Raw genomic sequence first — 13666 nt, forward strand, 5'->3', positions numbered from 1 at the left:
AGTATTTTTAATCCTTTCTGTGACCGGACCCCACAGTTTCCAATAAGATGTGACATAACATCTAAATTTCCAAATATTCCAGCATCCTCTCTTTATGCATTGCCAACTCATTGACTGATTCTTTTTCACTGCATTTTTTATTGTGCTTCTTCTAGTCGCAACTTGAAAAGGCATTGCTGCTTTCTTACCCCTTTAAAGCTTCCTGATCTTATTTTTCTTCTAATCAGTGGTGACCTCGCCCAGCACGGTACAGCTCTTTCTTCCATCCTTCACAAGACAAGGAATAGCAGTGCAGTATACAAAAGTGGATCTATGTTCTTTTGTGGTGATGCTCCTGGTATCTATTATACTAAATCACACTCTGGTGGGTTCTCTTTCAGCATCTTCTGTGATTCATACCTCTCTTGTGAAACATCTCCCACTAAAATCATTACGTTCTAACAAGCATGTTTCAGTATGGTCGAGACAAATGTGTTTTATGTGTCTAATCTCTCCCGTCATTTGAAGTTCTCTGTTCTGAAATATATAAATAGTGAAAAGAACAAACAGATAAAATTTTGAGTGTGTGTATTATTTTATGGATGCCTAGTTGTACTACTATGCAGTGTGCATTGCAAGTCATTTATGTGTGCTATGGACATAATCAACATGCAAACAAATGATGTTTTGTATATGCTGAATATTGTATTTTGTGGAGTAGAGCACAATCAAATGAGTTGATGGACTCAAGCACAATAAAATGAGCTGCTGGCTCCAGTTTTCCTATTTTGGAAATGTTCCAGTTTGAGGATTAGATGATAACACCAGTCTCTTCTAGCCTATACATTTTTCAGTTACAGAAATGCCATTTAAGTCAGGCATAATGCTTCGATCTGCAGAAAACCGGAATTGATGTTTGCTCTGATTTAGCGTTAAAGAGCGGGTTTTTGCAGGGAAAGCTCCAGGCAAAACAAACAAACAAACAAATGCTCAGACACAGAGCATTCAGGTGTGGCCCTCTGCCCAGAAAGACAGGGGCAAAATCCATACTTACGGCTGCAGTTCTAAACTCATTCACTAGGGACACAGTTGACATTCTCCCAAGTAAACATTCATAGGATGGCATTACATGGAAGCCATGACAAATGAGCCTTTGAGCACACTGTCCAAAAGAAAACTTTGTGAGTGTAATATTACAGTTCAAAATTATGGTTGTGCATATGCTGTTTTTTAAAGCACCTTCAATAACCGTTGACAATAGAATTAAGCAGTTCACTGCATGAGGTTTTGTAAATAAAGGTGTGCAAGCTCTTAGGTGGGAACTTTGTTCATTCTTGCTCTGCTCTTTGTTTTAACAGAACGAAAGCGCCCTTGTGAAAGAAAAAGAGCTCTCAGCGGAGCTTGCAAACATCAAAGATGAAGTTGGTAAGTAGGACATTAAATAAGCAATCTTTAAAATGTCCTTTTCTGCTTACAGATGTTTGGTAAAATGGTTTATTTCTTCTTCCTGTCATGCTAGGCAATCTCTGTGGATCTAATAAGGCATCGCCTTAAGCTCATCACAGGTTTTTATGGCTTGTCAGGGGAACAATAATTTCACCTCTTTGTTGTTGCTGAGACAGGTTCATAACTATACACAGTGGAACTCATCATCCATTATCTTTACTATTTGCAGATGGCAACCTGTAAATCTACATTGCCTGCTTTTGAATTGCATTCTGTGCCTGCCATAGAGACTGGGTATGAAGCTCAGGTCACCCTTAGATTGATGAGTTACAAGAGTCACAAATGGCGTAGTTACTTACAAGCTTTGTTACCTAGGAATTTGGAACATGTCAGGCCCAGAAACACTACCCAGCATGGTCAGGCAATAGCTCATATAACCCGTCCTAGGACCTTATGGTAAAGCAGGGCTGACCCAGCCATTAGGCAGAATGAAGCCATTGGCTCAGGTGGCGGAAACCCCTGCGGTGGCACCCTCAGCCTCCACCACTAGCGGAGAAGTGGCGCCGGCAACAATGAAATGTCCTGGAATCTTGTAAGATCTTTGAGTGTGAGAGTTACTGCTTTTCTGCCAGCAGTAGAGGGCAGGCAGCAGTGGTGAAATGGGATACACTGGCCCGGGGGTGAAGGGCAGATAGTTAATTTAAAAACTCATCATCATCAACTACATTTTACTCAGAGTAGGCCCATTGAAATTAATGGGCATAAGTTAGTCATGGTCATTCATTTAAATGGATTTACTCGGAGTAAAGTTAGTTGACTGGAACCTAATATTTTTACATATTTTTACACTCAGCCTAATGATAGAACTGGCCCATAACAATCCCACTTACAGAATCAAACGAATGAATGAAGCTTCACTTGGGCTGATAAACTGTGGAAGAATCACTGTGGTTGCTCCTTTTGAGGAGAAAGGGCTTGGATGCAGAAGCTCACCTGCCGTTTGGGCTTCCCCATTGCCTCTCTTCCATTCAATGGGGACAGAAGTGACATTCCACTGATGGCATTTTCTTTTCCTCCCATTAAAAACAGAAATGCACTTTGATTGGCCTTCACCCGTAGGTCGGACGCAGAGGGAAATAGCATCAGCTTAGTGCTGGGAAAACATTGTGACAGCAAGTGCTGCTATTTAACCTGCAGCCGCTTCTCCGTCCAGTAAATGTCATTTCCTATGAAAATCACACCCAGCCTGTAAGTCAAAAGTGAAACTTCCATGGAAATAAAAGAATATCTTGGCACTCTCTTGATAGCTGCGCTGGTCACTGGTGGGGTTTCCTGTAGCTGTTGAGCTTTTCATGGGAGTCATGCACTTGTTCTTGGCTGAGAGTTTTAATTCTCTCCACTTCATTAAGCTCATGAGCAGGGTTGCATTGAACAGTCTGGCATTGGCAGCTAGCAAATATTTAAATTGCAGAGTCAACTGCTGGGCTGGTGGCTGTAGTTACCTTTCCATTCTACGAAGTAGCGATAAAGCATCTCGTTCAATAATGACAGGCACACCAAACATGTAACATAATCCAGGGGGTTGCTTGCATACTTAATTTCATGTTTATAACCATTTGCATATTATTTTCTTGAACGTGACAGATGCAGAACTACAGATGGTAGGCCTGCTGCACTTATTTGGTGACCTTAAATGTGAAAACTATGAGCTGGCTCTTGGGTAATCACGATGCGCAGATATTTAAATGATAGGAGTTGGAAGGGCTTCATTTCTACATGAGGCTTTGTTTCCTTCTTTAAACATGGAACAATCACATGTCCAGCTTTAGGTCTGCATTCATGGAGGCTGGATACCCACTTTGTCTTTTCAGTTAAATGTAGAGTCCTAGAAGTATCTTGCATGCCATAAAAGTGTCTTAGAAGCAACAAATTCTGGTTTGTGTGCAGATCTCCCATTCTAGATTGGGTGGTTTTCTGTAATTTAGGAATGAATGCCAGGTCTCTGTGCATGGGGAAAAAATTGGTCAGCTTTCTGTTCAACTGTTCCCTTGCATTATTATTTTTTAAGTGAGACATGCAACAAAATTTTGAAGGATGAAGTGTTCCTGTTCAGAGTTCCAGCCATACCATTTTCCAAGATGCTCCATTCCATTTCCTTTCTTCCATTTTTCATTCTCCCTAGAAAGTCAACAATCCATGGCCATGCTCATTCCTCATTGGGTTGTTTTGAAGCTCCTCCTCATTCATTTTTTTAAAAAAGACAGAGTTCTGCAAACTTTGAGGTTTTCCTGAGCCAGTCGATACCTCCCTCTTGTATGTGGATGGTCCAATTTTGGCTCCACTAAAATCCTTATTCATGCATAGGGTGACTTATGGTTTGCACATGAGAAATGCTTTTGCAGAAACTGGCAAAAAAAATAAATCTTACATATGTGCAATATAGTAGCATCTATTCTTTCTGTAAAGTCTCTGTGTGTTGGTCATTGGTTTGCATACTTCAGTGAGTATCTTTGGATTATCACATCCTACCATGTGCCAGTCTCATTAGAATGATAGTTGAAAGACAGGTTTCATTACAGGATCAATTTAAAGCTTGAGTAGGTTTCAATTATGATGAATCCCCATTTCTGAGTTTGAGCTGGGTTTTGCTTGGATTCGGATAGTTCTGTGCCACAATGGAAGGCAATATAGTAGGTAGCACTAAGTGGTCATGCAGCAAAATTACAAAATAATTCAAAATGAGTATGGAAACTGAAAACAAATGTTAAAAATCGAAACTTGAGAAAATGACCAGGCAAAGCAGATACTATTAGTTCTCGTTGGTGGGCAAGATTTGTGTGGTATAATGCTTAGAGTTTCTGACTAAGAATGAAGGAACCCAGATTCAAATCCCCACTCAACCATGAAGCTCATTAGGCAAGCCACTGGCCTGGTTAAAACAGAACACAAAACCATGGTTTAGCATTACGTGTACAAGATGTGGTGATCTTGAGATTCATGTGCTTTCCATTCCTCCTCTGCCACATATTGTTCACTAGGGTCATTTGTTTGTTTTTTAGATTTATAAACTACCCTTCCTCCCAAAGGAGCCATGGGTGGCAAACACACACACAAAACAATTAAAACATCTAGAACATATTGTGCATGAACAGGTTCTGTGAGAGGAATACAGTGGTACCTTGGGTTACATATGCTTCAGGTTACATACGCTTCAGGTTACAGACTCCGCTAACCCAGAAATAGTACCTCGGGTTAAGAACTTTGCTTCAGGATGAGAACAGAAATCATGCTCCGGCGGCACAGCAGCAGCAGGAGGCCCCATTAGCTAAGGTGGTACCTCAGGTTAAGAACAGTTTCAAGTTAAGAATGGACCTCCGGAACGAATTAAGTACTTAACCCGAGGTACCACTGTATTGGACTCCTAACAATCCTCAGCATTCTTAACAAACTACAGCTCCCAAGATTCTTTGGGGGAAGCCATGACTGTTATAGTGGTATAAGAGCGCTTTAAATGTATGGTGTGGATCAGTGCTTTTCTTCTAGAAAGAAAGGTGTTGGTACTCACCATGAAGTTGTTACAGTAAGTGCCATATTTTTAACCAGTGTTTTTGTACACCCAGGGGGAAAAAGCACTGGTGTGGATGTGACCTAACATAGCTAACATAACATAAGGGAAATTCCCTTATTCCGAATAGGATTCCTCGCAAGGAAAGGGAAAAGTTGACAGCTATGCCTAGTAAGACTATGCTAGACCAGATGACATGAGAGCAACATTCATTCTGTTTGCTTAGACCCGGCAAATGACAGCACAGTTCGAAAGAAGGAGTCCAAATTGCTGTCAGAGTGGGTCGCTTCTAGGTTCAGCAGCAGCAATTCCAGGAGTCACTATTTTAATTTCCCACAATGCCCCAGAGTGACATGATGTCAGGGGCATTGTGGGAAATTTCAGTGGCAGCTCCCAGAAGTACTAGCTGTTTAAAACAAGGGTCCAGGCATCAGAGGTGAGCCTCGCTGGGCCCAGCAGCTATGTCTGAGCAGGTCGCAGATTCAGCAGGCCCATACGTTAGCTGGTCAACGTCTACCCTGCCAGGGGGGTGAGGTATTGCATTCTGTTTAAATTCCAGTACAGTTGTACCTTGGTTTTCGAACACCTTGTGAGTCGAACGTTTTGACTCCTGAATGCCGCAAACCTGGAAGTGAGTGTTCCGGTTTGCGAACTATTTTTGGAACCCGAATGTCCGATGGGGCTTCTGCACTTTGGTTTTTGAACATTTTGGAAGTCAAATGGACTTCCAGAACGGATTCCGTTCGACTTCCAAGGTACGACTGTAGTTTCTTCTAAATTTGCATCTCTGCATATAAATTAGCATATGTCATTTGGATGCAACTCTCCTTTTTTGGTGATGCAAAGGGGGACCTTTTTGGACAATATGTAGGTGGTTGCCCTACTAGGATGCCCCATCTTGACACTGAGCCTGCAAAAAGTTTGAGAGAGCAAGCAGAACACAAGTGAACCAAATGCATTTAGCAGGAGAGTCACTGAGCAGCGATGCTTTACAAAAGAATTCAAAAGGTGCAGGGGGGAATCTATGTCTCCCTGCTTGACATCACTGCACAAGTCAGTAGCCATAAGAATGACAGACCCAAATTGAAAAGGATGCCAGACAAGTGCAGCCAATCTTCATATCTCCATTCCTAGATCATTAGGCTGTGAACAGTTAGATGAAATGCTTTTTTGGATTTTTTTTTTAAATGGTGTTGGTACTCACACATCAAGCACAAAATGGCTGCTGTGGACAGCAGAAAAAGGAAGTGCCAGCACTCCATACTGTGACCAAAAAAGCCCTGGTAATATATGTGTGTATTTGCTTGTGTGTGTGTGTGTGTGTGTGTGTGTGTGTATATATATATATATATATATACACACACACATGCCACCCCAAACCCTGAGCGGTGTGATATTCCAGGGCCCAGGCACTTACCCCGGGTTTGTGCTTCCTTTGGAAATGAAGCGCAATGGAGGTTGTGGTGTCTTTATGATATATGCTTTATTTACACATATTTACAGCCCAAGCCTACGACTGAGGAGCTCAAAGCATTGCACTCCCAGAGGGTCCCGTTTCTCCCATTACTGCAGGCTCTGATTCAAACTGTCAGCCCACATTGCCCTCTGACTTCCCCTCTCCAGCTTGCCGCGTTTAACAGACTGACACCTTTTCCCTTCAATCACGCCACAGCAAACTGAAATCCTAAACCAACTGCTCTCCTTTTGTACAATATCTCAGGGCTCAAGGATGGGCTTCCCCCATTTGCTGGCGGGCATAGAGTCTTTGTTTTGCTAATAGCCCATCTCCCTGTCTTTGTCCCCTACTAATCTTCTTCTCCTGGGCAATTTCTTAGGCACAGAAAAAGTGGTTTGGCCTGTATTTTGACACTTTGCTATATCCAGCATCTGGCAACCCATCTTAATACTCCAAGGATTGATTAAACTCTGACACCCATTAGACCCAGGAATTTAGGGGGACCAAGAAACACACAAATGCATAACAATAGATAAAGATCCTCAGAATGCTGAATTCTGCACTGTACAAAAATTTATACTTTTTTAGAACATGCTAAACCCTACCTGTGCAACTCTCTTAGGTTTTCACCCTAGTTACCATCCCTGGATGATAGGAGAGATCTTTCTGCAATGATTCACATGCTTCCTGACAGCATTCCCCATTGTTCTGCTGTGCTGTAGTCTCTCCTCCTCTCTCCTTCCCTTTACAAGATAAAGAGGGACTGGAGCATTCCTATACAATTGAAACGCAGCTGTTTCCTCTCTCTCATATTTTCCCCATCTTTAAATTTCCTGTTGATGTTTCAACCTGAGAGATCAGGGTGGTGGTGGTTTTCTTTTTTTAAAAAAGGTAGGAATCTAAGGCTCCATCCAGCTAAGTGGCATATCTCAGTAGTAGTAACCCTACAGTTCAAAACACCTAGTTAATTCAACAAAATGCATGGGGTTTGGCTGGTGCAACGGACTTCTGTGCATGCAACAGATCTTCCTCTTCCTCTCCACCCCCATCGTTCTGCCTGGACGCTGAGGTCCAGCGCCGAGGGCCTTCTGGCGGTTCCCTCACTGCGAGAAGCAAAGCTACAGGGAACCAGGCAGAGGGACTTCTCCGTAGTGGCGCCCGCCCTGTGGAACACCCTCCCACGAGATGTCAAAGCAATAAACAACTACCTGACATTCAGAAGACATCTTAAGGCAGCCCTGTTCAGGGAAGTTTTTCATGTGTGACATTTTAATGTATTTTTAATCTTCGTTGGAAGCCGCCCAGAGTGGCTGGGGAAACCCAGCCAGATGGGTGGGGTACAAATAAATTATTATTATTATTATTATTATTATTATTATTATTATTATTATTATTATCATCCTGTCCCCTTCAGCCCTCCATGCACCCTCAGAATCCACCCCAGAGCAGATTTGGAGGGAATGTGAGGGAGAAGAGAAAACAAAATATAACTAAAGATTGAACTTCTGCCTTTGAAACTACCTGATGAAAGACCCGAGACATCCAAAACTCATTGGGTATTAACCCCCCCCATACATCTTTGCTTCCTGCTCTGCTCACCCGTCCCCCTTGCATTTGCCTCAGTTTCTCTTTTTTGCTGCATTAAGTGAAAGTATGGGCATCTTTTCAAAACATAATAACTTTTGTTTGCTTTTGTATGTAGCTGTTGATTCTTTTTCTTTGTACAGCTGTTATACTAAAACTTTTCACTGCACAAAAGTGCTTTATAATTCCTACCACAGTTAGCTATCCCAACATACCTGTGTACTTACCTGAAAGAATGTTGCTCAAGGCAACCCATTGAGCTTCATGGCCAACATGCAGTGCTCCCTTTCTCCTCGAAATCCCATCTCTCAGCAAGGGTTATCCTCCAGGAGGGTCCTGGAATTCAGTGTGGGCCCTTCCTTGCCATCCCAGGGCAGCTGGCAAAATCAGGGCATTTATTAATCCTCGTGTTCCACCATACGTAGCTCATGGGCCGGTTTCAGTGTTGTGGGTCTGAAATTCTTCAGGCCAAGCAGAATTTCTGTAGTGGAGATGCAGGAAGTTGGATACGCTCTAGCTCCTCTGTCACATCTCAACGAACGGTTCTTCTCTCTGTAGCCCTCAATGCAGCAAGATATGAGAAATTACAAAAAGAGAAGGAGGAGCTGGAAAAGAAGTTTGAGGGCAAGTTGAGGACGCTCGGTTGGGAGCAGCAGGAGGAGCTCCGTGCGCTCGAAGAGCGGCTGCAGTTACAGTACAGTGCCGAAATAGAGCAATTGCAAGAGGATCACAAGGCGCAACTCATCAGGATCAAGAGCCAGCACCAAGAGCAGGTCAGTCATGCTCTGCGAGTTGTATGTCCTCTTGGCAGTGACTGTGACTACAGGTGTGTGATAAAGTCAAATCTATGCACGTCCCTGATTTGATTGTTGGTTTCCCTTAGAGTAGCTTCCCTTCCTCCTGCCATCAGCCTCCATCACATACACCAGGAGTGGGGAATCTTTTTCTGCTGGAGGGCCAAATTCCCTTCTCTGCAGACTTCTGAGGGCCACATTCCAGTGGTGGGTGGGGCACTGAATAGCACTGGGGAAATCTGCATTTGAATCTTGACATTTATTGAGAACTGTTTTGAGCAAGGTCCACCATGGGAAAGTGGCATATAAACTAGGGATGGGGAATGTGTTCTCCTCCAGATGTTGTTGTGGTTCTGGGGCTGATGAGAGCATGGCCAATGGTCAGGGTGAGGAGATTTCACCCCTCCCATACACAAGAATCTCCTGATCATCTCCTGATGGTCTCTGCTGACTCTCCAGAGAGAAGGAGGCGTGTCCTGCCTATCTACTTATTCTGCCCAGCAACATATCTGTGTGTGTGTGAGAGAGAGAGTCAGTCAGTCAGTGTATCGGAGAGAGTGAGAGTGTTAGAGATCCTAGAGATAAGATTGCTGCTAAGAGCAGCTGCAGACTCTCAGTGTAGCATTGATTTATGCTTAGAATATTTAGCTCTGTATATAGTTTTGTACCATAGTTGTAGTTATAGAATAAAAGGAAGATATTCTACAGAGCTGCTCTCCGAGTGGTTTATACTCTGCAAGACTCTGCAAAACTCTGCTGCGCAACGACTGTATTATTGAGACAGTGAATCCGGTGCTCTCAGCTCTAAGCTGTGAGTCCACAGCACTGTGACCTGTTCCTGTGAGAAAGGAGGTCTCTGGCGGTGCTACCCAGCTCGCCCAGCCCAGTCGGGGTTGAGGTGCAAGAGTCCAGTTGGTGCACTGGCTCTAGGGCGATGCTGACACAGGGAAGATGAAAGTTGTAGTCCAACAACATCTGGAGATGTTCCCCATCTCTGGTTCCCCATCTCTGAACTAAACTCTGGTGCCCCTGAGATGCTTCCACACTGGGGCGAAGCAGGAGCTGTCCCCCAGTGTTGCTCCCCAGAATCTTGTATTCATTCACGGTCACAATGTCTCTGAAACTAGAGATCGCATATAGACATCATGGCTCATAGACCTTGGTAGCCTTGCCCTCCATGAATTTGTGTAACCTCCTTTTGGAGCCATCTACGCTAGCTTTATCTGTACGGCTTTGCTCTTTGAACAGGTGGAAGACATTACAACAACTCAGGAAGCAGCGGTGATGGAGATGGAAAACAGTCAAGCAGTTGCTATTGCAGTGCTTCAGGATGAATATGAGCGCAAAGTTCAAGGTAATACTCTGTTCTCCCGGACTTAGAGATATGAACTTGTGAAGAAGTCTGCTTAGCAAAGCAGGATACAGATAATCATATGTTCTTAAGGACCATGTTGATACTGTACGCATTCCTTCAACAGTTGAGTCCTTGCTCCAGGCGCCATCACTGAATGGAGTTTGCCAGGTGTCCAGTAGGAGCAGGGCCTTCTCAGTAGCAGCACCCTGACTCTACGAAATGACCTCTCCAGAGGGGGTCAACCAGCCCCCCCCCCACTATATACTGTCCAGTGTCAGGTTATAACTTGGCTTTATCTGATCCTGCTATGTTTTGATTGGATTCGGCTGACATCTACTCATTGTTATGCTATCAAGATTGCATAATTCCTGTTGGATGGGGATTTTCTTTATTCTATCCTTTGTTTTCCTTCAGCTTTATACCTTTATGTTTTATTTGTAAGCTGCTTTGGGCCATATCTGATAAGAGAAAGTGCACAAATAAAATAAATGAGCACGCTATTGAGGGGGGCTTCGCTTTGCTGCTGCCCTCCTGACGGCGGAGTCAGTGCTGCTTGTCAGCCAGAGCAGTCATGTAATTGGGGCAGGACACTATATTTTCCTGAATACAAGCATTTGAGCAGCTGCAAACTTTTCAGATATTTTTGTTGCTTGCTTTCAAACATAATGTAAGTTCTGATCTGTTTTGAATACAAAATTGAAAGTTCGCTTCCTCTTAAGTGCCTTAACGGCAGTGAACTAGAGGCATTAAGCTACATTTTGATCCGTCTCCCCTCCCCTGTACATTGCATATCCCTGCCCTCTACCCCCAATTTAAGTTTTCCTGTGATTCTATAGATGCACTTTCCTGGAGTAAACACCATTGAAGTCAGTGGGACTATCTTCATTACTTGCTCTGTTCCCAACCTGCCCCTGCTTTGAAGTCATACTATGAATGGTTTGGGCACTAACCTATCAGTCAGAACATTGCAGTCCCTCTGATGTTTAAATGTTTAATTTTATTTTTTGCTGCTTACGTTGTGGTCAGTTTGTTATTCCTGATTCTGCATTGCCCAATGCCCCACCAGCCCAAATGTGTAGCAGTCGCTCCCAACAACCCCTCTCCAGATCCCTTTAAATTGCTGGTGCCAGAAACCTGTGACCTTCTGCATGCAAGGCTTCTGTGTTGTCACTGAGCTATGGCCCCTACTATCACTGACTAAGGAAGATGCCAAGCTGCTAAGGCGCCTTTGTTGGTTTATTGTGACAACAGCCTCCTTCTCTGCCTAGTAGATCTGCCATCTCCTTAAGGTGGACAGGGCAGAGTTAAAGGCAGGGAATTTGAGAAAATGTAATCCTGCTGATTAAGTATCTGCTAAACTTCTCATTATTCAGGCAGCATAGCCACGATTTATATTAACATTTTACAAGTGGTAATCCACTAGGGCTAGGGGTTGTTTAGGGAGTTTTGTTGGCAGGGAGTGGTTGCTGTTGGCTTCCCCCCTGTATCTTTATTTAAATCTTGTGATTTATGTAGAAATTGTTTAGTTTGGTTGTGCATTTTTAAATGATTTGTTTATTGTTTATCACAACTTTTGTTACGTTACAGCTATGCACATTTTTCATGTTGTAAGCCGCCTTGAGCATGGTTTGAACTGTGGAAAGGTGGCAAACAAATAAAATTCTGCATGTATGCGTGTTGCAGGCATTTTACAGTTAATCTCTATCATGGATTTGGATTATCACTATATTCATGAACAATTCCCACCCACCCACTGCCCCTTTGTGTAAGGTGTTTTGGGTTATATTTTACAGTGAAGGAATCCCTGAAATGCTGCTTTCGGACCATGTGAGAGTTCCTTGCAGGCCTAGGGCCCCCTCTCGTGGATGAAATTGTCACTGAAACAGCTGATTGGTGAATAGGATTTATTTATGGAGTCGCTGTTTCAGAGCAATTAGTTGGGCTATTAAATTTTAACACGCTCTCCATACCAGTTCCTTGGGCTATTAAACCATAGATTACTACAGGGCCAACTAAAATTTCATATCCATAATAAAATTGGTTGAAGAAGAGTTTCCCATAGTCCCTGCCATGCAGCCTTTGGAATGGGCACACAACAGAGACTTCTCCTAAATTTAGTGTGAATTGAGGGTTGTTCAGGGAGCAGCTGTACAAAACAAGAGCTGTTTCTGTAACTACTACAGCTTTATTTAAAAAGTAGGGATCCACATCTTGTCATCCCCCATCCAAGCAGGTAAGAGGCATCTTTCCCATTCAAGGACAAATTCCAGTCAGGCAAAATCAGTCATGGAGGGTGGAGAGCAAGGCCAGGGGGGCACATCTGGCCCCCTGGGACTGAGGTTGTCCAGCCCTATCTTAAATATATAGTCTTCTGTATTTTCCCCCACATCTGGCCACTCTGTTGCTAGAGCCAGTGCCTGATTCTCCTGCTAGTCCTTTCTGCTAGATCTTCCACACCATACATGTCAAGTGCTGTGATACCACCTTAAACACTCAGAGCTTCTCCCCAAAGATTTCTGGGAGTCGTAATTTGTTAGGGGTACTGAGAGTTGTTAGGAGGGTTTTATTTCCCTCACAAAGCTACCATTCTCAGAGTGATTTGATAATTGCTCGCTCTTCACAAGGAGCTCTGGGAATTGCAGCTCTGTAACGGGAATATAATGGAACGCAGGTGGCGCTGTGGGTTAAACCACAGAGCCTAGGGCTTGCCGATCAGAAGGTCAGCCGTTCGAATCCCCACAAGAGGGTGAGCTCCCGTTGCTCGGTCCCTGCTCCTGCCAACCTAGCAGTTTGAAAGCACGCCAAAGTGCAAGTAGATAAATAGATACCGATCCGGTGGGAAGGTAAACGGCGTTTCCGTGCGCTGCTCTGGTTCACCAGAAGCGGCTTAGTCATGCTGGCCACATGACCCGGAAGCTGGACGCCGGCTCCCTTGGCCAATAAAGCGAGATGAGCGCTGCAACCCCAGAGTCGTCCACAACTGGACCTAATGGTCAGGGGTCCCTTTACCTTTACCTTTAATGGGAATATAAGGGTCTCCTAACAACTCTCAGTGCCCTTAACAAACTGTATCTCCCAAGATTCCATGGGGGGGAAGCCATGGCTCTTTAAAGTCCTTTAAATGTATGGTGTGTTGTGGCCTAAACAATAAATCAGTAGCCCGGAGGCAAAGCCACATCAACTCACAGAGTAAGAGAGACCATATATGCACATTGTAGTTCAGACTAGAAGAGCACACCGTCTCGTATTTAAACGCCAAAAAAGTTTGGACATCCCTTGGCCTGGACATCGTACGGGGCTGAGCAAGGCATGTGGCAGTTGGACTGCAGCAAAGCTGAGCCTAGCTGAGACTGAAGGACTGTCGCTGACATTGGGTGTGTTGATGCAACACTAATGACCTCATTTCCAGTTGGTCGGATTTCCACTATTTACTGGGAGGTAGAGGAGCAAGGTGGCGGTGAGGTCAGTGCAGCACAAACCCACCAGTG

The 13666-nt window shown here is 43.9% G+C and overlaps 1 protein-coding gene across 3 annotated transcripts in view; it reads left to right on the plus strand.

Moving 5' to 3' along the window:
• The window catches only part of MTUS2 (microtubule associated scaffold protein 2), a 307230-nt gene that overhangs the window by 284338 nt on the left and 9226 nt on the right, over positions 1–13666 (plus strand). For all 3 annotated transcript variants that reach the window (XM_081004039.1, XM_081004040.1, XM_081004038.1), the window contains 3 exons: positions 1338–1404; positions 8589–8803; positions 10073–10178. In XM_081004039.1, the coding sequence (XP_080860165.1) occupies positions 1338–1404; positions 8589–8803; positions 10073–10178 (388 nt within the window). The remainder of the gene's footprint in view (positions 1–1337; positions 1405–8588; positions 8804–10072; positions 10179–13666) is intronic.

This window comes from Podarcis pityusensis (assembly GCF_964106645.2).
Source record: "Podarcis pityusensis genome assembly, chromosome: 4".
Classification (NCBI taxonomy): Eukaryota; Metazoa; Chordata; class Lepidosauria; order Squamata; family Lacertidae; genus Podarcis; species Podarcis pityusensis.